The sequence below is a fragment of the Hyaena hyaena genome, unplaced genomic scaffold (genome assembly GCF_003009895.1).
Source record: "Hyaena hyaena isolate Hyena2069 unplaced genomic scaffold, ASM300989v1 scaffold_481, whole genome shotgun sequence".
Taxonomy (NCBI): Eukaryota; Metazoa; Chordata; class Mammalia; order Carnivora; family Hyaenidae; genus Hyaena; species Hyaena hyaena.
Window position 1 is genome coordinate 635,534 of NW_024081121.1, and position 26,286 is coordinate 661,819.

The following is a 26,286-nucleotide window of genomic DNA, read 5'->3' on the forward strand; positions in this document are numbered from 1 at the left end:
CCCCAGCCAGTCCCCGCGCGCAACGGACTCCACGCTCTCTGCCACGCCCCACACGCCCTCGGGCGCGCCAGGGGGCGGGACATCCGGCAGGGTTGAGACTTCCGGTCGGGCGGGAGTTCCGGTCAGGGCGGTTCTCAGTGTCCCGGTGGTAGGTGCTTATCTCTGTTTGCACGTGGCGCTCGCTTTTGGCGTTGGCGCTTCTGAGCAGTTTGATAGGCGGGCATCTGCCCAGAGCCGGTTGGATGGGCTGTGGGTAGCGCGGTCCTTGAGCGGTTCCCGTCCCAGCTCAGGGCGGACGGCCTCCAGGTGCGCTGAGGCTCTGCGAGTTTCCGTCATGGACTACCGGCGGCTGCTGATGAGTCGGGTGGTCCCCGGGCAGTTCGACGACGCGGATTCCTCGGACAGGTGGGCGGGCGCCGTTGGCCACACTGACCTCGTAGGGATTCAGCTATCTCCGCCGCCGCCACCGCCTCCTTTGGCTTTTGAGTGAGGCCGATATTTCATCATTCGGAGTGGTCTCTCTTCATAGCCGTCTGGTTCTCTCTCCATCCCAACCGGGTCTTTTATCTCACTTTGCGCCAGAGTTCTTGAAAGCCACTTGTCAAGGGAGTCCCAGATTGGCAAACCTCGCTAAGAGGCAGAGTTGGGGATAGTGGTTGGGAAACATAGATTTTTTTTTTTTCTCTCTAACTGCATTCGGTGTTCAAAAAATATTTGAGCACCTGTTGTGGGCCAGGTTTTGTCCTCGGTGCTGGAGATGGTGGTGAACAAGATTAAGTCCCTGCTGTCTTTGGGAAGAAGGGCAGACGGTTAAGTACATAAAGATATTTTACAAACAACAACAAAAAACAGATAATATACCCTGTGCAAATAGTTAAAATCAGTTGATGGACTAAGTAATGACAGTGTCAAGGAAAAGTTAAGTCCAGATATGAACGAGAAGAATCTAACCTCTGGAGGAGCAGAGGGAACAGCAGTTTAGGAAGAGGAGACCAGGCACAGGCTCAACGTTGGATGTGAAAGGAGGGGTCTAGAGGCCATTGTACCCAGAGTATAGCACAGGTAATTAAGAAGATTGCTAGGTAATGATGTAGAAGTGAGAAGGGGCCAGATCATATAGAGCCTTATAAGGGATGATAAGCAGTTGGGATATTTTAGGTCTTAATAGAAAGCCATAGGAAGGATTTTCGTAAGGGAATGTCAATCTGATTTGTGATTTAAAGGAATTACTGTATTGTGGAGAAGATGGTTTTAGAGGGCATGAGTGCAAGCAGTTCAGAAGTGGTAATTCAGTTCAAACATGAGGGGAGCTAGAGATAGGGTCACAGTCACGGGGATATGTTTTGGAGGTAGAAGTGATAAGGTTCGGTGGTAATTTGGCTGTGGGGTGTGAGGCAAAAGGAATTCAGGATAACTCCTACATGAAAAATAAGAGTTCCTTTGGAATTCCAAGAAACCGTTTTTTACTTTATGTTCATACTAAGGATTCATTACACGTAGATTTTACTAGTCATTTGGGGATTTTTTTTTTCAATAAAAATATGTTGATCATTTTCTGTGTGTCAGGTCTAATGTTAGTGGGATAGAGATACATTGGTAAACACCACCCTGATTGACACACAGCTTACATGATAGGAGGGGAAATATTAAATAATTGGGCAAATTATTTGTATTAGAATTGGGTAAGTAGTATAAAGGAAAAATGGGTAAGGAATGTGGAAGGCTTTCCTGAGCAAATGATTATAAGCTAATACTGGAAGGTTACATAAGATTTAGCCAGAGAAATAAGATTTTATTTCAGATGCATTCCAGATAACCATATAAAAGGCTTTAGGGAAGAAGTAGGGAGAAGAAGTAGCCCAGTGTGGCTGGTAAATAGTTGATGGTAATGGGTGTACACCGATTAACCGTCCATCACTGGATATTCTGAGGATAAGCCAGTGGATTTTGTGACCCTGCCACACTCCAGGGTCCACTCCACCAGGAAGGGAGTGTGGGGGTGCACAATATATCAGATAGGTAGAGGCCAGAGATGCTGCTAAACATCCTGTGAGGCAGAAAACGACCTCCTACAACAAAGACTTGTCCAGCCGAGGTCAAGAAGTTCTGGTACGGACGAGGTATAAGTTTAACATGCCACTGTAGATTGTTGGCAATTAAAGGATCAAATTAAGGATTATGTTTACAAAATCATAGTAAATACCAGGTGTTTAATGATTATTCTCTTCCCCATATCCCATATCCATGGAGATTTGGAACCCTCTAAGCTGTGGCTAATTAATAATCAGGATTGACGTCCTGAATTTACTAAACTCTTGTCTGACCATTTTTAAGCCGGTAGTTCACATTATCAGCTCTTCTCTGTGGTTCCTGTGTTTGTTCTCTACATGAGTGGTCAAAACTGGTGGTACCTCTGTTGAATCTGACCTGCAGATATGTTTTGTTTGGTATCCACAGTTTACGTTTAAAATTAAATGTACCAGTTAAGTGGCAGATTTAAAAGTCCACACTTCTGGCTTCTCTTGAAAAACTAAGATCTGGTAACACTGGGTCTGAATTTTCACATGGCAGAAAAACACCCCATTGGTTGTGCTCCATTTACTCTGGGCCTGATCTCTGGGTTTGACAATCACCACTTCTCCAATTGAATTACACCTGGACTACCACTCTCATTTGTGGTGCTTGTGTTCACCATTCCTTCCCTTCATGAATATGAGCGATTTGAAGTTCTTTGTGTTGCACAAATCTTGATACAGCTTCTTTTGTTCGAGTGGTATTGAGTTCAAGGTAAGGCTGCTTTAGACTTCGTTCCAAATTTTGTCAGAAAGCTTCCCCTCCCCTCCCAAGGCATATCTGTGAACGGTTTTCCTAGAGTTGGGTCTGGTGTACTGGTCAGAGCCCATTCATTCAGCAGAGAGAGTAACAGTGTAAATCCTGACTTTGTTAAGGCAGACGTGGGTTTAACACCTGATGTACTTCTTTAGTAGGGCCTGGAGAATAAGCAAGCAGTGTGAATGGCACTCTGAAAAACAGAACCTGGTATTAAGTTGGGGTTTATTGGGAGATGATTGTTCAAAGAAAAACTTTTAGATTTATGGGTATAGATTTAGTCTATTCTATCACAAATAAATGCGTATGTAAATCCAATTAGTTATGTGGAAACATACTATTTCTAGTGAAAACATTGACCTGCAGACCAGCAGAGAGGAAGATGTTCTGTTTGAAGACATGCAGAAGAATGTGCCTGAAAAGATGGGTGGAGGTGACGTGGTGGAAGAAGAGGAGGAGGAAGAAGAGGAGGAGTATGATGATGATGACTGGGATTGGGATGATGGAGTTGGAAAACTCACCAAAGGTTATATCTCAAATGCAAGGAGTAACCCACAGGTATTTTACAAATAATTGTATACGTCTTCATGTTATTTGTTTATGTCTTCTTTTTTCAAAAAACTTTTCGTCTTTCTGGACTTAACTGGAAGATTTCTCTCAGGTTATGTTGCCCTGTAGCCCCAAGTTTTGTTCTTTATCCTTCTCGTATTTCTGACAGATAATTTCCTGGATGTAGGTTCTTTTAAAGTTATTTAAATTGTGATAAGATTAAGAGCTTTAAAATCTGCATGGGAAACAATGTGAATAGGCAGTTCACTACAAATGGTTAGGCAATATGGAGAGAAAGTTCATCTTTCTTAATAATTAAAGAAATGCAGATTAAATATATAGAGAGGCCATTTTTTTCACCTATGAAACTGACCAAGACCCAAAATCTATAACTGCTGATTGACTAAATAAGTACTTATTTAGAGGATAAACTGGTATGTGATAAAAGCTTTTAAAACAGAAAATAGGGGTGCCTGGGTGGCTCAGTCAGTTAAGCGTCCGACTTTGGCTCAGGTCATGATCTCACGCTTCGTGGGTTTGAGCACCGTGTCAGGCTCTGTGCTGACAGCTAGCTCAGAGCCTGGAGCCTGCTTCACATTCTGTGTCTCCTTCTCTTTCTGACCCTCCTCTGCTCACGCTTGCTCTTTCTCTCTCTCTCTCTCTCTCTCTCTCTCAGAAATAAATAAAACATAAAAAAATAAAACAAAATAAATGCTTTGATTCAGCAGTTCTTTTAAGATTGCGCCAAGAGTAGTGTTATGAGAATGATGCTCCAGTATTGTTTATAGAGAAACACTGGAAACAACTTGATTAAATGTGTTGTGGGACTGATTGCACATGATGGGATATTATGCAGCCATAAAATACATTGTGGTGGAGAACTATATTAATGACATTAAGACATGTTCATGATATGCCATCACCTACCGTGTACAGAGCACAAGTTATCAGATTGCAGAGCCTGCTTCTCAACTGGAAGTACTCAATGCTTCAGGGTTTTGCAGAGCCCAGGAATAACATGGTACATCTTATTAGAGCATAAAGATTTCTGAAAGAGACAGAGGGAGAAAAACCAACAATATTTCGTTGAATATTAAGACTACTATGTTGTGGACGAGAATGCATGCATTTTAAAAATAACCAGATGGGGTGCCTGGGTGGCTCAATCAGTTGAGTGTCAGACTTCAGGTCAGGTCATGATCTTGCAGTTCATGAGTTTGAGCCCCACATCAGGCTCTGTGCTGATGACTCAGAGCCTGGAGCCTGTTTTGGATTCTGTCTCCCTCTCCCTCTGCCCCTCCCCTGCTCTTACTCTGTCTTTCTCTCAAAAATAAATAAACATTAAAAAAAATTAAAAGTATAAAAAAAATAAAAATAACCAGATGAATTTCACACTTGTCTTGTTTTGGTGAGACATTGAGCTATTTCAATATAGAGTTTATTCTCTTTTAATAAAGAGAGAAAAAAAAGTAAGTATATATGCTTAAATGTTAACTATTATCTTTGGATGCTGGGATTATAGGTGATTAAAATTTTACCTGTGTTTTCTACTGTGAATCTGTATTTAGAAATGTTTTAAAGTTCTATCTGGTAGAAAACTTTAGAAGGGTCTATGCAGACAAGAAACAAGTCAGCCTCACAGTTGCAAACTGAGATAACCAGAGTAAATCAGTCATTGTTATGAGCCCTTTTATCTGTGCTATACTCTCTTATTTGTGGGTTTGTTCTTTTTGCTATTATTTTAGTTTGTGCATAGCGCCAGGGTAAGTGGTAAGCCTCAGACCTGATCTTTCCCTTTCCTGAGACAGTAGGCCCAAAGTGAAATTCTTAGAACCAGTTTAATGTTGGCCTTAGCCATTCATTATACATTTTAGAGATAAATGAACATTTTCAAATTTTAAATCTGTAAATAGTTGAATTAGGAAAATGCATTTAATTTTAATTTATTTATAATAATGAGGAATACACTGTAGGGAGGTTTAAAAATGCAGATTATACAGACTTCATTTTAGCGAGTAATTTTGTCCTACTTCAAGTGTCTTTGTTAAAAAATTTTTGAGCAAATATGATTGATTCCTAACCTTTTCTTAGGGTACTCCTTCAAGTATTGATGCTCTGATAGTTAACTGTGGGCTAAGGAGAAAGACATGTAATAAAGAACCTTAGGTCTATATAGCTAGTGCCTTCAACTCTGGAACTCATTTCTTCTAGGCAAATCAACAGACTTCCAACTACAACTCAGCCAAAATGTGTACTCCAGCAGATAAGGTCTTACGGAAATTTGAGAAAAAAATTAATCTAGGTGAGTTCATAAACTATATTTGGGCTATGAAGAAGCTATTCAGAAACCATGAAGTCTCATAAATGTTATTAGATCCAAAAATGAGTGTATTCAGTGTTACTGCTGAATAATAATGTTTACAGAAGATAGAAACTCAGTATTCAAAGACCTGGCTTTGGGAAGAGACTTCAGCTTCTGCTTTTTTAGCTCTATTCTCTCCTCTGCTATAGAAATATGAAGTTACAGATACCTGTTCAAGCTTTTGTGTATTTTATGTTAAAGTAGCATTGTCTAAGAGTAGGGTGTTGAAAATACAGTTGACCCTTGAATATGGGAGTTGGGATGCTGACCCCATGCAGTTGAAAATCCACATATAACTTCTGACTCTCCCAAAACTTAACTACAAGTAGCCCACTGTTGACCAAAAGCCTCACTGACCACATAAACAGTTGAGAAACACATTTTGTATGTTATATACATAACATACAAAATTCTTACAATAAAGGAAACTGGAGAAAATGTTAAATTATAAGGAAGAAGAAATACGTGTACAGTACAGTACTGTGAAAAATTCTCATATAAGTAGATCTGCACAATTCAAATACATGTTCAAGTATCAACTGTACTAGAATGTTGAATATAAATTTTGTTTTACTAGATACTTTTTATGTTGGCATTAATCATTTAGTGAGCTGTTGAATGCAAGGAATCAGAATGTTGATTTGAACCACCATCTCTTAAAAAATGCAGGCTAATCTTTGTCTTCTCGACATTGATTCATTATAAACCTAGCACAGGGTCTCTCGTAGCCTATCATTGACCTGTAACTTGAAATGAAACTGAAGTTTTTAGAATTAAACTTGGAATTCAGGCAGTGTATATTCCCTATGTTAGTCATATAAAGTATTAACAGCTATCTGAAATTCAGCACATGCAGGTAAAGGATTTTAGGGGGATTCCTGGATCTGGGTTTCTGTGGCTCAGAAATTAAAGCTGTGATGATGACAGTGATGACACTTGTCACTAAGGACATACAACTGCATGCTCACCTCTAAAAACATTAACATTTTTTCATTATTAAAAGAGATTCTATATGTAACAATATTTGGAAAATAGAAGAGGAAGGGGGGAGAAGTATATTCGGAAAGTCTTATCTTTGCCTTAAATGTTGTTTATATTGTGTATTTTTTAATTTTTAGATAAGCTAAATGTTACTGATTCTGTCATAAATAAAGTCACCGAAAAGTCTAGACAAAAGGAAGCAGATATGTAAGTAATGTTTAACTATAAAACATGACTGATAGGGACTAATTCTAGACAAATTAGCACCTTGGTCATAATTCTTTTGGAAAGGATATTTCTTTGTATGCTTAAACCTGTTTTTGTTTTTTACCTTAAATGAGGTTATCCTTTCCTTAGTAAGTTGAGACTATTAAGTGAGTCTTAAATGTGTGGTCAAGCTATATATAATCTTGTGAAATTCACAGATGTGCCTTCAGGAGGGTAATGGTTTAAACTAAAGCGTAGATTTTTGAAGTGTTAAAGTATAAAATGTTCCCTTTTAAAAATTTAGTAAAAAAATTTCCCTTCCATGAAATTAACAAAAAATTTATTATTTAAAAAAATTTTTTTTTAAGTAGGCTCTACACCCAGTGTGGGGCTTGAACTCACAACCAGCTGAGCCACCCAGGCATCCCTCCATGAAATAGTTTTAAAAATATAAGGGAAGATTTAAAACTAAATAGTGATGTAATTAAGAACAGTTTCTATTTATTCTTCTCAAAACCAGTTAAAGTTTGGGCTAAGTTCTGTATGCTAATAACACTAGGGCATTGACATATTGTAGGAAATAACACTAAGTTTATACAACTAGTAGTGTTAGAACTGAACTTAAAAACCAGTTTTCTTCTGACTAAAAATCACTTTTCTTCTGGTTTATTGCTATGCCCAAGAGATACCAGACTTGAGAACTGCCATAGTCATCTGTTACTTCATGGGAAGTGTCTGAATCTTTGTCTTTGAATCTTTATGAGTTGAGTTTAGTGTGCTAATAGAATCACTTTGTGTGTGAGTTGAAGCCAGTTGGAGTCTGCATCTTAAGGCAGAACCCAAGAACTGTCTTAAGGTGATAGAAACCTGTATCTTTGTAGAAAGGGACTCTAAAGAGAAGGTGATATAAATGACTATAATTCTCCACTAATAGAATCATTAAAGATTCAAGGACAGTATTAACAGACCCGATGTTTCTTTTTTTTGCAGCATGGTTCACTTTACCCCAGCTGCTCTCTTTATCCTTCTGAAATATGGATAGAATTATTTTTTTCTTACTGCAGATGTGCTCCTTTTGCTCTAGGGAACCGAACTGACGATTAAGGGGACATGAAGGAAGTATCACTGAACAATGGAACTGTGATGAGATTATGAAATAGGTTATTAAAGAAAGCACCTACTTAGGAATTTTATGGGATGAGATACATTTTGAAACTTTATTTTGGCTTCTGAATTTTGAATGTCCCATATTCTTTTTTGGTTTTGGTTAGGTATCGCATCAAAGATAAGGCGGACAGAGCAACTGTGGAACAGGTACAACTGTGCTCTCATTTTATTTTTATTTATTTATTTTTAAATTTTTATAGTTTTTATTTTGAGACAGAGAGAAAGAGACAGAACATGAGATGGGGAGGGGCAGAGAGAGAGAGGGAGACACAGAATCTGAAACAGGCTACAGGCTCTGAGCTGTCAGCTCAGAATCCAACGCGGGGCTCGAACCCACAAACTGTGAGATCATGACCTGAGCTGCAGTCAGACGCTTAACTGACTGTGCCACCCAGGTGCCCCTGTGATCTCATTTTAAGTTCTTATTTTAAACTAGCATTTCTTTTCTCTTGGGATTATAGTTTGCACTCATTCTTCTTGCTTAATGCTAATATTACCTAAAATTACTCCTTCTTCTAGTTTTGAGTTGAGAAGTCTACATTTTACTTTATTGATGATAGGTAACTTACTTTCATGCCCCCCTCTGTGGCCACCATGTGATGCTTTCATCTTCTGTGGGGAGGCAGAATGTTCTGGAAGACCAGAGATCTTTTGTCTTAAGCAAGATCTGCAGGAATTTTGTGAGCTTTCCTAGAAGATAGGTATCTGCCACAAAGTGAGGGCGAAGGGCAATGCCTTCACATTTTCAGTAAAAATCCCTTACTTGTTTTAAACATTATGATGGTTTTATTCTTTCTGTTAAAGAATGGGGGAAATTTTTCCTAACTTTCCCATCTGTAGAGAGTTGTGTTTGGATGTTAGCATTGGTTTTGATTTTTTTATGTGAAGGTGCTAAAAAGGATCAGAACGTTGCTATTGCTACCTACCACCCTTCTCCCCACCCCTACACAAAGGCATAAACACATTTTGGAATAGTAGCCTTTGTGATTCCCAAATCCTTGACTTACGATATGAGCCCAGATATGACTGGCTAGCGGAGTAACACCTAACCTGAACCCCAGAACCATTTGCACATTTGAAGAATTCTGCCTGGAGTTGGGCAGGAGTAGGTCTGAGATCTGCATCTTTCTTGTTCTCTCATTTATTTTGTGTGATTTGTGTGTGTGTGTGTTGAAAACAAAGTGTAGTCCAGCTGAGAGAAGTGTGGTAGCCATAATTTTCAAACTCCCTAAAATAACTAAGGCAGGAAATCCTTTTTCCCCCTTTTCCGAAATTAATTTTGAATAAGAATGAGTATCTTGGTCTTAAGCTGTCTTTTTAAATATGTATTTGTAAGTTTATTCAGTTCTCCTATTTCTCCTCCCCTATTTTGTTTAAAAGCCACATTGGTACGTTGCTCCTCCTATGCCCCTGCCTTGGCTTCCTCCCAGTTTTGCAGCAACACAGGTGTCTGCCTGGATTGGATTCTCAGCGCATCCCTTCCCTCTGCCGACCTGTGCAGTGGAGCGGGAATGGCAGTTAGGGCCCGCTCGCTCACTTCCCTTTCATTCCTCTCTAGTTGCCATAGTTGCAGTTTGGCTTTTTATCCTGCAGTCTTTCCAGGGTTGTTTTGTTTTTATTAACCCTAGGTTTCTGGTGTGACAGCGGCTGTGTCACTGAAGGATAGACCCTAAAGTAGAGTTAGATTTGGCCACTTTACACTGTGTCTCTCTGGGGAGTTGGAGGGGCTGCTGTGAGTGTCCTTGAAATTGCATCTAAATATCAGGGTTCTTCAGTTCAGGCATGGATGGGACCGGGCTTTAAATTCCTTTCCTCCTGTTTGTTAAAGAGGACTTTGGGATCCTTTTTTACTCAAGATTGATTGCTCTGACTTTGAAGGAAACCCTTTCCCTGATTAATTCATGCATACCAGAGGTATGCAAAAAAACCTCTTTCTTTAAAGGGTTAAATGATAAATGATAAGGGCCCCTGGGTGGCTTCAGTCGGTTGAGCATCCAACTCTTGATTTCATCTCAGGTCATGCCCACTTTGGTCATGCTCCACGTTCGGTATGGATCCTGCTTGAGATTCTCTCTCTCTCTCTCTCTCTCTCTCTCTCTCTCCCCCAGTGCCCCCCTCCCCTGCTCATGTGTGCTTGCTCGCTCTCTCTCTCTCTCTCAAATAAAAAACAAATGGGGTGGTTGGTTGGCTTAGTCAAGCAGCTGACTTCTGCTCAGGTCATGATCTCGTGGTCCATGAGCCCCACATCGGGCTCTGTGCTGACAGCTCAGAGCCTGGAGCTTGCTTTAGATTCTGTGTCTCCCTCTCTCTCTGCCCCTCCCCTGCTCATGCTCTATCTCTAAAAAATAAATATTAAAAAAAATTTTTAATAAGTACTTTAAACATTGTGACTCACCATTCTTTTTTTTTTTTTTAAACAACCTTTACAATGTAAAGACCATTTCTAGCTTGCAGGCTGCAGAAAAACAAGCGGCGGCCTGGATTTGATGGCTGCGCCATAGGGCTCTGACCCCTGCTTTAAAGTTGCAGATCCAGCACAGTGACCACTGAGCACTGGAAACATAGCTAGTCTGAACTGAGATGTGCTGTAAACAGAAACCAGATTTTGAAGACTTGTAGAAAAAGAAATGTTAACTCTCTTGCTGATAACGTTTTATATCGATTACGTATTAAAATGATAGTGTTTTAAATGGGAATAAATGAAGTATATCAAAATTAATTTTATCTGCTACTTTTTGCTTCTTTTAGTGTGACTAGAAAATGTAAAACTACTATGTGGCTTGCATTATATATTCTATTCTATTAGCTAATGTCAGTCTGGATTCCGTTTCTGCTTCTGTTGAACTTGTAGACTTTGATTTCTGGGTCTGAATGAACTTGTTCGTTTGTCTCTTGTTCCTTTGGCCTTTGTGTCTCCTTTTATTTACTAAATATCAAAACGAATAAAAACGCACAGTTGAAACTCTCAGACAGAATAGCATAGTAGTTAAGCTCTTCAGTTTATTGATGGTCAGGTGCTTCAGTGAGAAATATTTGATACTGTCTTTCTGAACGTTCTATTTTTTGCGTTTTTTTAGGTGTTGGATCCTAGAACACGAATGATATTATTCAAGATGTTGACTAGAGGAATCATATCAGAGATAAATGGCTGCATTAGCACAGGAAAAGAAGTGAGCTTTTCTTTGGATGCCTGAATGTCTTCATGTTAGTTTTCTTATTTCAGATACCAAATGAAACTAAGGCACTTAGTAAATAAATGGTGTCTTTAAAAGAAGAGAAAAAAAAAGAAACCTGCACAAGTCTGGATAGTTTAATTAGTGTTTCTAAAAACAGCTTTATTAATATTTATGGCTAGGTAGGAAATTGTGCACATAACTGTGCCTTTTCATTATCGTCGCTGTACTGGATCACTGAGCCCAGGTAGTGCCCAGGACAGGCATCGATGGTCAGATTGCTGCAGGCCTGAGTCCTTGCCACATGGTTACTACCGGAGGAGGGGCTTATAGTCTAGTTTCTGTGGGTAAATGAATCTCTTTCTCACTTTTTCTTTGTACGTGGATATGGAGAAAGACAGACATGATTTGTAAACTAGCAACTCATTTTATGGGAAGCAGTCCTCAGTAAAATTCGGTTTATGAATCATGAGATGTAAGAATGTCTTAATATTTTTCACATACTTGAGATGCAAAGATATTCGAAACCGCTTCATACTTAATTAGAAATTGGATGTCGTGTAAATTGGAGCTCTATTTACTGTACCTTTTGGTATGATTCATATTTTAACTGATACATTCAAAAGATGATGGTGTTTCTTGTACATATTACTTTAGTTCACTTTGTTTTTTTGACTTTTGAGGATAGAATCAAACAGTGGAAAATTAAAATACTGTTTTTAGTTATTTAACACAAACAATTTGTTTTTGATGCAAAATAGGCTAACGTGTACCACGCTAGCACAGCAAATGGAGAAAGCAGAGCAATAAAAATTTACAAAACTTCTATTTTGGTGTTCAAAGATCGGGATAAGTATGTAAGTGGGGAATTCAGGTGAGTTCAGATTCTTTTTCCAGTTGATCTAGTTTCTATATTCTAACAAAAACTAGATAACAGAATGATTGCAATAACAAATATTTTTCTTATTCAAGATTTCGTCATGGCTATTGTAAAGGAAACCCCAGAAAGATGGTGAAAACTTGGGCAGAAAAAGAAATGAGGAACTTAATCAGGTGACTCTTGGGGGCGGGTGTCTGTGCTGTGCCAGGCATACTGGTCCCAGCTCCTTCTGCCTCACAGATCCCAGTGTGATTCTGGGTAAAGGTGGGGACTCGTAGTGCTGTTAAGTTGTGTTAGATCTGCTGAGGTACTCAAAAGAAACAAATTTCTGGCCAAATAGGAGCTGCTTTATCTTCTCTGTTTTGAAGATCCGTTATAGAAACATTTATTCAGCAAGACTGAATCATTTGAAGCACCTTGGTGGCCATGTGAAAGCATTTAGAATTTATACTGAGGATGACAGGGGCCTGTTGCAAGACTTTATTTTTTTAATGTTTATTTTTGAGAGAGTGAGAGTGCAAGTGGGGGAGAAGCAGAGAAACAGGGAAATGGAGAATTGATCCGAATCAGGCTCTGTGCTGACAGCAGAGAGCCCGATGCAGGGCTAGAACTCACAAACCGTGAGATCATGACCTGAGCCGAAGTCAGTTGCTTGGCTGACTCAGGCACCAAGACGTCCCTAATTTATTTAAATTCAAGTTAGTTAACATGCAGGTATTGGTTTCAGAAGTAGAACCCAATGATTCATCACTTACATATGACACCCAGTGCTCATGCCAACAGTTCCCTCCTTAATGCCTATCACCCATTTAGCCCATCCTCCCACCCCCCTCCCCTCCAGCAACCCTCAGTTTGTTCTCTGTTCTTTGTATTTAAGAGTTGTACAGTTTGCCTCTTTGTCTGTTTTTATCTTATTTTTCCTTCCCTTCCCCTATGTTTATCTGTTGTGTTTCTTAAATTCCACATATGAGTGAAATCATATATTTGTCTTTCTCTCCCTGGTTTATTTTGCTTAAAATAATATACTCTAGTTCCATCCAAGTTGTTGCAAATGGCAAGATTTCATTCTTTTTGATCACTGAGTAGTATTCCATTTTATATATATCCTATCTTCTTTATCCATTCATCAATCCATGGGCATTTGGGCTCTTTTCATAATTTGGCTATTGTTGATAGTGCTACTGTAAATGGTACGTGTGCCCCTTCCAAGTAGCATTTTTGTTTCCTTTGAATAAACACCTAGTAGTGCAATTGCAGGGTTGTACGGTAGTAGCTCTATTTTTAATTTTTTGAGGAACCTCCATACTGTTTTCCACAGTGGCTGTTGCAGGATTTTAAACAGGGAAGTGACACAATCCGGTGGTGAGACTGATGGGTCATTTTCTAATAGGTATTGGAGTTTTAGATAATTTCGTTAGGTTCTAAACTCTATCATAGTTTCCTTTTCTTATTTTTATCCAATCGTTTAAAAAAATTTTTAATGTATATTTTTGAGAGAGAGAGAGAGCCTGAACAAGGGAGGGGCAGAGAAAGAGACCAGATCTGAAGCAGGCTCCAGGCTCTGAGCTGTCAGAACAACCAAACACGGGGCTCAAACTCACAAGTCTGAGCTGAAGTCAGACGCTTACCTGACCGAGCCACCTACACGGCCCTCCTATTTCTATCCAGTTTTGGACATGTTTATGTATTCTTTGTGCTAACCTTTTTATAGCAAGTGAAGGTAACTTAGCTGAGAGGAAGGTTTTTAAAAAATTTGAAGTATTTTTTACTCAAGTACCTTTTAACTTTATATGTGCTGTACATAGGTAATATAACATTGGATACTTTAGTATTAAATATTTGTTTTGAAAGTCCTTCTGAAATCTCCTGTGTTCTGTTAGCTAGCTAGATATTAGGTATGAGTTAACTGTTTTCTGGTTTGTTTGGTTTTTTTGTAAGTAAACTCAGTGCCCAATGTGGGGCTCAAACTCATGATCCCAGGATCAAGAATTGTGTGCTCTAGAAATAAGTCAGGCAGAGAAAGACAAATATCATATGTTTGCATGTATAGGACAATTAGGAGGAACTTAACAGAGGACCATGGGGGAGAAGAAGGGGGGAAATAGTGGGGGAGAGGGAGAGAGGCAAACCATGAGAAACTCTTGACTGATGAGAACAAACTGAGGACTGACAGGTGTGGGGGAGAGGGGAAGGGGGGTGATGGGCATGGAGGAGGGCACTTGTGAGGATCAGCANGACTGATGAGAACAAACTGAGGACTGACAGGTGTGGGGGGGAGGGGGGAGATGGGCATGGAGGAGGGCACCTGTGGGGATGAGCACTGGGTGTTATATGGAAACCAACTTGACAAACTATTTGTAAATAAATAAATAAATAAATGGACTAAAAAAAAAATTTGTGTGCTCTACCAACTGAGCCAGCTAGGCACCCTGGGTGCAACTGTTTTTATTGTTTAATCAGCTCAAAAGACATAATCTGCTGTATCTCATCAGTTCTGAGATGCCCATTTCACAGGTTAACACCTCTGGAATTGAACTGTTAGAGGTTCTGAACAGTAGTTGAGTTGCCCACGTTGTGTCATTCTCTGTCATGCCTCCTGCTGCCACTTAAAAATCACTGGGGTCTTAGAGTTTATGAAGAACAGTAATACAGTTGAGACATGTTGGTGCTGTTTCCCAATAGTGATATTAATCTTCTGTAGCCATTGTAACTTGTTTTAGATGCTGTGTCACCTTCTCACTTGTCCTTTTACCTGTTTGAATATCACAGGCTAAACACCGCACAGATCCCATGCCCAGAACCTGTCCTGCTGAGAAGTCATGTTCTTGTCATGGGTTTTATTGGTAAAGATGACATGTGAGTAACATGGGAGGCCTAATAATTACATGCTTAGAATTGTACTTCTGAGTGCTTTGAAGTATCCAGTGTATGAGTATTTCCCATTTAAATAGCTCATTTCATCTTGAAATGCTTCATATGCATTTTCCACTGTATTAGTGCATAGAGTTCATTTGTTCTATCTTTTTCATCCCAGAATGCTTCAGAATAACAAAGTTCACCCTGTTTCTGAGAAATGTTTTGTACAGTAAGCTGTGAGAACACCTGTTTCTTGACAACTTTTTGGAATAGTACATCTGCCATGAGCCAAATTGTTCAGTGATAAGTTGTCGAAAAGAAGTGCGTGTAGCAGTGTAGTATAAAGCAGGACAACTTGTTCTGGGGCATTTCATCTTAGTTCATTTTATCTTTACTCAAGGCCAGCGCCACTGTTGAAAAACGTCCAGTTATCAGAGTCCAAGGCTCGGGAGTTGTATCTGCAGGTCATCCAATATATGAGAAGAATGTATCAAGATGCCAGACTTGTCCATGCGGATCTCAGTGAATTTAACATGCTGTGAGTGCATTTTGTCCTTTAGGAACCACCTGCACGGTGTTTCATGTCCTTTATAAAAATGAAATCCCAATCCAAGAAGTCATTTTTAAATTTTCAAGTTTTGGGGTGCCTGGGTGGCTCAGTCGGTTAAGCGTCCGACTTTGGCTCAGGTCATGATCTCACGGTTTGTGGGTTTGAGCCCCATATCGGGCTCTGTGCTGACAGCTCAAAGCCTGGAACCTGCTTCAGATTCTGTGTCTCCCTCTCTCTCTGACCCTTCCCTGCTCACGCTGTCTCTCTCTCTCTCAGAAGTAAATAAAAAACATTTAAAAAATTAAAAAAATTTTTTCAAGTTTTAAAGTTGGCTTCCATGTGGTCATAGTAGAGGATGTGTTCTCTGCCTTTGGTGACCTTAGTCACAGAATTGACCATCTGATCATTAACAGGCTTCTAGGACTTCGGAAATTTTCTTGGTTTTCATTTCTTATTAGTCCAAGTGGCCTCTTATCCTTACCCACCTTGTTCATTTTATTGATTATTTCCCTTGCTCTTAAAGTAGAATTTTTGTAAACACGCAATGTAGGAAAGTAGTAATGTCCCTGAGTGTCTGGCCCACAGGTACCACAGTGGAGGTGTGTACATCATTGATGTTTCTCAATCTGTGGAGCATGACCACCCACATGCCTTGGAGTTCTTGAGAAAAGACTGTGCCAATGTCAACGGTGAGTTGGAACTGGAATTTCCAGCCAGCTTGCTTGTGTATAGTGGTTCTGCACTGTTAAGCTGTTGATATGGCCCTAAATCATTTGATGCAGTGATTATTGTTTGCTGGGAGAGGGTATATTTTTATTCATCTCTTTGTTTCTGTGTAAATTGGAATAAATCTTTTCTTTCATAAAGCTATCATTATTTTTCTTCCAACAGATTTCTTTTTGAAGCACAACGTTGCTGTGATGACTGTGCGGGAACTCTTTGAATTTGTCACAGACCCATCCATTACACATGAGAACATGGATGCTTATCTCTCAAAGGTGAGACAGGGTAAGGAAAGGAAAGGACAGAAAATGGCCATTTATTTAGAGACTCAAATTGACTCAAATTGCTCAAATCGTTCATTTTGACAGCTCCTGAGACCTTTTCCTTCTGATTTCACATGTAGGGAATCAAAAATACAGTTAAAAAAAAAAAAAAAAAAAACCAGCAAGAAAACCAGGTTTCTTTTCTTTTTAATTTTTTTTTTTATTGTTTATTTATTTTTGAGAGAGAGTCTGAGTAAGAATGAGGGAGGAACAGAGAGAGAGGGAGACATAGAATCTGAAGCAGGCTCCAGTCTCTGAGCTGTCAGTACAGAACCTGACGTGGGGCTCAAACCCATGAACTGTGAGATTATGACCTGAGCTGAAGTCCGGTGCTTAACTGTTCGAGCCACCCAGGTACCCCAGAGAAAGCCAGGTTTCTTGACATGAAGCATTGGGCAAGATTACATAGATCACCAAAGTTTGTGAAAGTTTAGTAAGAAACTTGTGCACTTTTGGTCTTTCCCTTGTTTCTTTTTTTTTTTTTTTTTTTTAATGTTTTATTTATTTCTAAGAGACAGAGAGAGAGAGACAGCATGAGCAGGGGAGGGTCAGAGAGAGAGGGAGTCACAGACTGAAACAGGCTCCAGGCTCTGAGCTGGCAGTCAGCACAGAGCCCGACGCGGGGCTCGAACCCACGAACCGTGAGATCATGACCTAAGCGAAAGTCGGACGCTTAACCGACTAAGCCACCCAGGCGCCCCAGTCTTTCCCTTGTTTCTCAGAGGTCTTTCTGAATCCTACAATTTTTTCAAGTGTGGTAAAATGCACATAGCATAAAACTTATCACTGTAACCATTTTTAAGTTTGCACGTCAGTGGCATTAAGTGCATATACAGTCTTGTGCCACCATCTCCACTGTCCATCTCAGAACTGTTTTCATTGTGCAAAACAGAAACTGTGCCCATTTAACATTAACTCCTCTTTCCTCCCTCCCCACAGCCCATCCTGCTTTCTGTCTGTGATGTTGTCTACCCTGGGTACCTCACATAAGTGGAATCAAACTGTTTCTGTTTCTGGCTGACTTGCTTCCCTTAGTGTAATGTTCTCAAGATTCATTAATGGCGTACAGCACATTTTGTTTATCCATTCGTGGGTAGATGGACACTTGAATTGCTTCTACCTTTTGGCCGTTGTGAATAATGCTGTCATGAACACAGGTACACAAATAGCTCTTCAGGATCCTGCTTTTATTTCTTTTGGGCATATACACAAAAGTGGAATGGCTGCATTATATGGTAATTCTGCTTTTAATTTTTTAAGCAACTACCATACCATTTTCCTTAGTGGTTTTACCATTTTCCATTGCCGTACAGCACTATGCAAGGGTTCAGTTTCTCCACATACTCACATCCTCACCATTTTCTGGTTTTGTTTTTGTGTTGGTGTTTTCCTGTTTTTGGAACAGCTATCCCGATGGATGTGAGGTGGTGTCTCATAGTTGTCAATTCGCATTTCCCTGATGATTAGTGATGTTGAGCATCTGTCTTTTCACGTGCTTGTTGGCCATTTAGATATCTTTGGAGAAATGTCTACACTCTTTTGCCCATTGTTAAGTTAGATTGTTTTTTGTTATTGAGTTACAGGGGTTCTTTGTATATTCTGAATATTAACTGCTTATCAGATCTGTGATTTATAGATACTTTCTCCCATTCTTTGTGCTGCCACTTCCCTCTCTTGGTCGCACCCTTTTCATTTTGGTGTCGGTTTATCTGTTTTTACTTTTGTTGCCTCTGAAGCTTAGAGCACTGAGTACATGGCATATACACCCTGAAACAGTTTTCCAGGTTTTATCTTACCTTTTCGTATTCTCCCCTTTCCTTGGAATGCCTTCCCATTGCACATTTTGCTCTGCCTAATGAATATTAGAGCTCAGTTCAGGAAGCTTTCTTGACGAATCAGGCGGAAATCATTGTTTCCATGGGTATATTTCCCATATTATGCGAGCCTATAATAGAAGTAGTCATACCGCATTCTGTTATTAAGTTCTTTTTAATGTTGTCTCCCTTTCCTAGACCGTGAGCAAACTGTTAAGGGACGGGAGTTCTATTCTTGTATTGTCTGGACCTCAGTACTGACGTATACTAAGCAATTACATATATTAATTGCATAAATACATATCATTTTTATCTCTAAACTCTTAAGCACTAATTTTAGTGTCTGAACTTAAAAACCCTAGTAGCACAGTTCTTTCCTTTTCTCTGTATATTCTAAGTAGAGAACGAATCTCTAGTTTTACAAGCCAGAAGACTCTTGTAAAATTTGTCACCTTAGTTTCAGTCATCGTTTGTTCAAAGAGCTTTCTTTGGTGGCTGATGCTTCCGTGGCATTAGAGACACATACTCAAAATGAGAGGACAGTCCACCTTTCCTTTCTCATTTCCTTCACTGACTATTCAAGAATTAAAGAATAGTTCTTTCATTCTTTGGGTCTCGGTTTTCTGTTAGTAAATATTTTTGCTAATCATTTTAAAATGAGGAAAAGTAGTTTTAGTCTTAAGGAAAGGGCTGGGAATCCCCTGAGGCTAGATGAGTTTGATTTATTCTGTTAACTTGTGAGCTTATGGCAGCCTTTTTGGAGAGGCCTGACAGAGAGCTAACCTTTATCACTGGAGGCCACTAAGTCTTTTCGGAAGTGTAGAGTCGATTCTGGTAGAGATTAGAGCAGGTCTATACTAAAATTGAGAAATGGATGCATCTTCTGTAGGTGAGTATAAAGAGAAGTAACTTTTGATTTCTTTCCAAGGCCATGGAAATAGCATCTCAAAGGACCAAGGAAGAAAGGTCCAACCAAGATCATGTGGATGAAGAGGTAAGATTTATGATCCACTCTCAGGCTTAGGAAACACTTTCAGTTTTGTTTTTGTTTTAAGGGCATGCTAGGTCATGAACTTGATTTTAGGAGAGAAGCAGTTTTCAAATGACTATTTCCTTATACATAATTTAACTGAGCCAGATTGTATAAATACATTTCTTTACATCATTCCACTCAGCAGCCTGTTAGCCCATTGTCCTAGATGGAGAACTTTACATATTTATTTGAAGAATGACTGCTATGCAATATTATATTATTTTCAGGTGTACAGCACAGTGATTCAACATTTATACGCATTACTAGGTGGTCACCACAATAAGTCTAGTTACCATCTGTCACCATACATAGTTATTGCAATATGATTGACCATATTTCCTATGCTGTATTTTATATGTCTGTGACTTAATTTTAAAACTAGAAGTTTGTGCATCTTAATCACCTTCACCTATTTCGTTCTGTCCCCCATCCACTTCCCATCTGGCAACCACAAGCTTGTGCTCTGTATTTGTGAGTTAGTTTCTGTTTTGTTTATTTTGTTTTTTTAGCGTCTGCATATAGGTGAAGTTCTATGGTATTTGTCTTTCTCTTATATTTTACTTAATATAATATCCTTGAGGTCTGTCCGTGTTATCACAAATGGCAAGGTTTCATTCTGTTTTTACTAATATTTTGTGTGTGTGTGTGTGTGTGTGTGTGTGTACACATACATACATATACTCCATTTTCTTTATCAATGGACACTTAAGTTATTTCCTTATCTTGGCTTTTGTAAGTAATGCTTCAGTGAACATAAAGTACACGTATTGCTTCAAATTAGTATTTTTATTTTCTTTGGATAAATGCCCAGAAGAATTGTTGTAGTTCTGATTTTAATTTTTTGAGGAACCTCCATATAGTTTTCTATAGTGGCTGCACCAGTTTGCATTCCCATCAGCAGTGCATGGGGGTTCTCTTTTCTCACCCTTGCCAATACTGATTTCTTTTTGACTAGCCATTCTGACTGGTGTGAGGTGATACCTCATTATGGTTTAGATTTGTATCTCCCTGATGATAAGTGACGCTGAGCATCTTTTCATGGGTATGTTGGCCATCTGTATGTCTTTAGAAAAATCTCTATTCGGGTCCTCTGCCCATTTTTTTAATCAGATTGCTTTTTTTGTTGGTGATTTGTAGGAGTTCTTTATATATTTTAGATATTAACCCCTTATCAGATGCATCATTTGTAAATATCTTCTCTCATTCAGTAGACTGCCATTCCATTTTATTGATGGCTTTGTTTGCTGTGAAAAAGCTTTTTAAATTTGATGCATTCCCATTGCATATTTTTGCTTTTGTTGCCCTTGTCTGAGGCGAGAAATCCAAAAAATATTGCCAACACGGTTGTTTAACTTTACTGCCTTTATTTTCTTTCAGGAGTTTTATAGTTTTGGGTCTTACATTTAGGTCTTGACTCTATTGTGAGTTTATATTTGTGTACGGTGTAAGAAAGCGGTCCAGTTTCGTTCTTTTTGCATGTGGCTGTCCAGTTTTCCCAGCACCATTTGTTGAAGAGACTATCTTTTCCTCATTTTGTGTTCTTACCTCCTTTGTTGTAAATTCATTGACCATATATGCATGGGTTTATTTCTGACCTCTTTATTCTGTTTCATTGATCTGTGTATCTGTTTTTGTGCTAGTGCTATACTGTTTTGGTTATAATAGCTTTGTAGTATAGTTTGAAATCGAGGAGTATGATACTTGAGCTAGAGCACGTTTTTAAAGAAGCTATTGAAACATTTGATTCAAGAAGGAAAAGCCTGTTTCAGTTCATGAATGTGAATTTTAAATGACTTAAGTGTTGATTTCAGTAATATTGTAGACTTTAAATATTTACGTATGATAAAAAAAGAAAATTGTTCTAACCTTGGGGATCAGTGGGTTTTTTGGGAGTGTGATCCATAGTAGACTTTTTAACAAACGTTTTCACAGCTGTTAGTGTGATGGATGAATATAAGGCACCCTATATCTATCACCAGTTCTGAACCCTTTTCACCATAGCATGGGATACATAATATTTCTATGTAAGAACATGGGGCTAGTCACAGCACTTGCTAACTGCAACTCCATTCCTTCCTTTCCCACTCAGAAAAGCTTTGGAGAATGCAAGTGAAGGAAAAAAAGTGTTATTCTAAGGGTAACTTCAAATCATTTTGTATTTTATTGTTGGTAACAAATTCCTTTTGACACGCCACAAAGCAAATGCAAACCCCAGTGTGTGTGGAAAGCCTGGCTGAGAATCAGTGTTGTAGAGGGCGACAGATTCCTCTATGATGTGACAGATGTGGAATGCTCTGTGAATGAGAGAAGCATGTGAAAAACACTTTTGGTCTTACTTTCCTCTGTGTGTTAGGTGTTTAAGCGAGCATATATTCCTAGAACCTTGAACGAAGTAAAAAATTATGAGAGGGATATGGATATAATGATGAAATTGAAGGAAGAGGATATGGCCATGAATGCCCAACAAGACAATGTAAGTAGCTTGGTTTGTATATAGCAAGCAAATTTATAGAGGAAGCTACTGTCACATAACCTGCCTCTTGACTGTTGACTTCTAATCTAGTGAGATGGCTAATTTCCTTTGCATTAACAGGTCCTCTGTATATTGGATGTAAAGGGAGTTCACTGGTATTTGTGAAAGCAAATGACACATTTAAGTCCAATAGACTATAGTTGTAGAAAACAGAAGATATTTATAGGAGTCTAGGCTATAAATCATTATTATAGTGGGTCCATTATGTATTTTAAGGTCTGGAGTATTTTTTTCTGTGAAAAGGCCAGATAGTAAATATTTTTGACTTTGTAGGCCAAGAAGCATAATGGTGGCTATTATGTAGGTCATTATGTAACAAGAAAGAAAAAATTTCTAGAAGTATTTATTGGTGAAATTAAAAGCTCTTTAATAATAATAGATTCCTATTAATGAGAGAAGAATGGGGTTATTTGGGAGAAGAGAATACATTTCATTTCATTGAGATTCAGAGTTAGAGTTTCCTTTCATCAGATTGGTGGCAGTTTCATTTGTAAAAACCATCAGGCTGTGGGTAGGTTGTGGGCCAGAGTTTGTTAATGCCTCTGACCTTGGTGGGCAAGAATAATTCCCACCAAGAGTAAAAACTGTGTGTTAAAAGGAGATCAATTTTAGGCTCCTTTTAATAGTCACAGAAGGTACCTTTTAGTTCACAGTGTTCTGTAATATTACAGGGGGTGTTTTTCACATCCTAGGTTTATGTTGACTCTTCTTTTTGTCTTTTCGGTTACAAGATTCTGTACCAAACCGTTACAGGATTGAAGAAAGATTTGTCAGGAGTTCAGAAGGTATGAGAACATGTGTTGCTGCTGCTATTCATTTGCATAAATACTCCTTTGAAGGATATAAAATTTAATGTATACTAGAATTAAATTAACAGTGATATTTTATTAGTATAGATCCTTTCCAAGTTCACGGGCATTTTCAGAAATGCCCTTTTTCTGTTCATTCTTTTAACTGTAAGACTAAAATTTTGGAAATTTTCTCATTCTGCCTCTGAATTATTCTAATGTTGTTGCTGAGGTGATACTTTTATATCCTGGTCTTCATTTGTGAAATTATTGATGATAACCGTGTGTTTCTTGATGTTCTTATAGTGAGCTTTAAAAAAAAAAACCAAACACAATGGAATCTGGTCTCCTGCTCTATAACCTGTTGAAGAGCAATTTCTTCATGAGTCTAGCAGTCTTTCCCTGGTGGATTCCTATAATGGTTTTCTTCTTGGAAAAGTCTTGTTTTATTTTGTTTTGCATTTCAGATTGGTGCAGAGTAATTCTAATTAAGCAATGGTAAAGGCAGTTCTTGTTATTTGAATGTTCTTAATTAAAGGCTTAAATGTGAAGGATCATAGTTTGCTTTTTGAGAATGTATTGTATTTCTTTTTGGAAGAACCAAATTAGGAAAACTCTCATATTCATTATGTGTTTTATATAGCAAGTGAATTCCAGGCCAGGAAGATTTTGTTAAAACTGGCTAGAAAGCCTTTTTTTATACAATTGCCTTTTTTTTTTTTTAATGTTTTATTTATTTCTAGGAGAGAGAGAGACAGCGTGAGCAGGGGAGGGTCAGAGAGAGAGGGAGTCACAGACCGAAACAGGCTCCAGGCTCTGAGCTGGCAGTCAGCGGAGAGCCCGACACGGGGCTCGAACCCACGCACCGCGAGATCATGACCTAAGCGAAAGTCGGACGCTTTACCGACTAAGCCACCCAGGCGCCCCTACAATTGCCTTTTAAAGATTACTTTTTTTTATATAAAAAGAAAACCTCTTGTCCTTTAAAAATGCTTCCCGCTAAAAACTTCTGAACTTCAGAAAAGAAAATCTCTCTTGTTTAAATATTGTTTTCCCTTTTGATTAAGGGTAAAAGTTGCTTGAAATCCGATTCGTAGGAAAACAGCTGTGAGATTATTCAAATCAATCTTTTAATTCTTAATTCCATCTGTATTTCACATCCTTCCAAATTCCAGCTCAGTTCTGTTGTTGATCTAGGTCACCCAGTAAAGCCCCAGTTCCTTCATTTGGGTATGCTCTTGAGCCTCACAAGATGGGCTATTTCTAGCTTCCACCCTGATAATTGTTTTCAATGATTCAGTACAGGATGTTGTTTTTCAACGTATATTTGCGAGGCTAAAAAATCTGAATTCTGGTATTAACACATTTAACAGTAGATAACTAAGTGGTTTAGAATGATATGGTTTTGTAATATTTTCAAGGTCCCTGCGCTTCTAGAAGATCAAGTTAAGGAAAAGGCTTGTTCTGATTCAGATGATGCTGGAAGCTCTGAGTGTTCTGATACAGACTCTGAAGAGCAGGGAGACCAGGCCTGCTCCAGGAAACCCACTGCTGGCCTTGAAGTTGATAAAAAGGTTAGCCGAGAACTCGAATTCCCTTATTCATCAGTGTGGCAGAAAAGCCATCCTCATTTCTCTTGGCTCACATATCTAGGTTAAGATGGCAGAAAATAGTGTTGATCAATAAGTACTTCTAGTTGTAGATCCAGTTCCTGAGTGTGAACTTTGCCTTTGGAAGTCACACTGTTTAGAGATGGGGCTCATATTAAGAGGTCCCTGGGCACTGCCTAGAGAGAAGACACATGGAATTCATTGACTAGAAATGATTGTGATTCACTTGAAATACAAATGATGTTGGAGTTGCCCCATGATGAAATACTGAAACACCATTTCATGGGGGATTTGCGGCCCAGCCAGGTGTTGCCACAGTTAGAACACTTATTCCACTCCTAGCCCTGGACAGGAGATGCTCCTGACTGAATGATACATGACTGCTGTGTAAATGTTACTCTTCATTCTTAGCTTGATCCTTTAAACCTTACAACCTGTGGGTCGTAAGACTTCTGAGACTTCTATCCAGCTCAAGTGCACAGAATTTTCTGTCTACTGGAAATACTTTGTCACTTTCCAACCTTTATTTCTCTTAGAGTATGAAACTTGTGAAGAATAGTTGTTGTAAACATTTAATAATCCTCCCAGATATTTCTGTTTGGCAATCTTCAAATTTCTTTTCTTTCTTTCTTTCTTTTTTTTTTTTTTTTTTTTTTAGAGAGAGGGTGTGGGGGAGAGGGAGAATCTTATGCAGGCTCCATACTGGGTGTAGATATCAGGATCCAGAAATCATGACCTGAGCCAAAATTAGGAGTCAGACACTTAATTGACTGACCCATCCAGGTGCACCCAGCAGTCTTCAAGTTTCTTTTCTTTTCCCTTTTTTTTTTTTTTTTAATGTTTGTTTATTTTTGAGAGAGAGAGAGAGAGAGAATCCCGAGAGAGAGAGAGAGAGAGAGAGAGAGAGAATCCCAAGCAGGCTCTGCACTGTCAGAGCCGAGCTCGATGGGGGGCCCTGAACCCAGGAATCCAAGAGATCATGACCTGAGCCAAGATCAAGAGTTGGACACTTAACCATCTGAGCTACCCAAGCACCCTGCAGATTTCTGTTAAGAAACTCCAAAGACAAATTTAGAACCAAATTTCACCACCAAATCATAATCATTTTCATCTTGTTATATTCACTTTTGTCCTTTCACATATATTTTCTTATTTAGTTGTAATAGTAAAGTTAATACCTTGAACGAATGAAGTCTGCAGGTTCTTTTAGTTTTGTTTTTGTTTTTTACAGGAAAGAAAAAAGATGGTCAAGGAAGCCCAAAGAGAGAAGAGAAAAAACAAAATTCCGAAACATGTGAAAAAAAGAAAAGAGAAGACAGCCAGGATGAAAAAGGGCAAATAGAATCAGAACGCCACAACACAGAGTAATTTACCATCGGTCACTTTCCTCGCCCACACTGAGCTGTTAGCTGCGTCTGTCGGTCACTTTCCTCGCCCACACTGAGCTGTTAGCTGCGTCTGGGAAGACTTGCTGCTGATTTTAACTGAGGCTATCATGACAGTGTCATGAAGACGGATTCACGTGTTCTCATCTAATTATGTAAAAAGCTCTAAGCTCTCCTACCTAGATCCAGTCACTGCCTCTGTGTGGTATTGACAGGATTTATTTAAGCAACTATTTTAGTGAAGAACTTTGTACAATTTTATTTTTATATATATTTTTTCTCCTGCAGTATGTTTTTTGAGACATCATAAATGTTATAGCATAATGAACATTCATTGTACTTAAGTGTAAAGAGACTTAGGACAGACTGGGGCAGATTGTTTTTGCTTTGTTGGTACATGCCAGAGACCTGTCTGAAATCATTTGATCGTAGGGCCACGGTTTCTGTAGAAGGGAGTTTCCCTTCTTTTTTTTTTTTTTTTTTTTTTTTTTTAATTTTTTTTTTTAATGTTTTATTTTTATTT

General features: G+C 38.8%; 1 protein-coding gene across 1 annotated transcript; it reads left to right on the top strand.

The window, feature by feature from the left end:
- The first annotated feature begins 116 nt into the window (after nucleotides 1-116).
- RIOK1 (RIO kinase 1) lies at nucleotides 117-26,213 on the top strand. The gene is made up of 18 exons (XM_039254412.1): nucleotides 117-405; nucleotides 3,177-3,387; nucleotides 5,590-5,680; nucleotides 6,859-6,928; nucleotides 8,200-8,242; nucleotides 11,173-11,265; nucleotides 12,030-12,142; nucleotides 12,241-12,321; nucleotides 14,918-15,004; nucleotides 15,405-15,542; nucleotides 16,140-16,243; nucleotides 16,446-16,552; nucleotides 19,343-19,408; nucleotides 21,801-21,920; nucleotides 22,712-22,765; nucleotides 24,190-24,342; nucleotides 25,610-25,765; nucleotides 25,809-26,213. Exons 1-17 carry the CDS (start codon nucleotides 335-337, stop codon nucleotides 25,718-25,720), a joined length of 1,713 nt encoding a protein of 570 aa, XP_039110343.1. The 5' UTR covers nucleotides 117-334; the 3' UTR covers nucleotides 25,721-25,765; nucleotides 25,809-26,213.
- The last annotated feature ends 73 nt before the right edge of the window (nucleotides 26,214-26,286 follow it).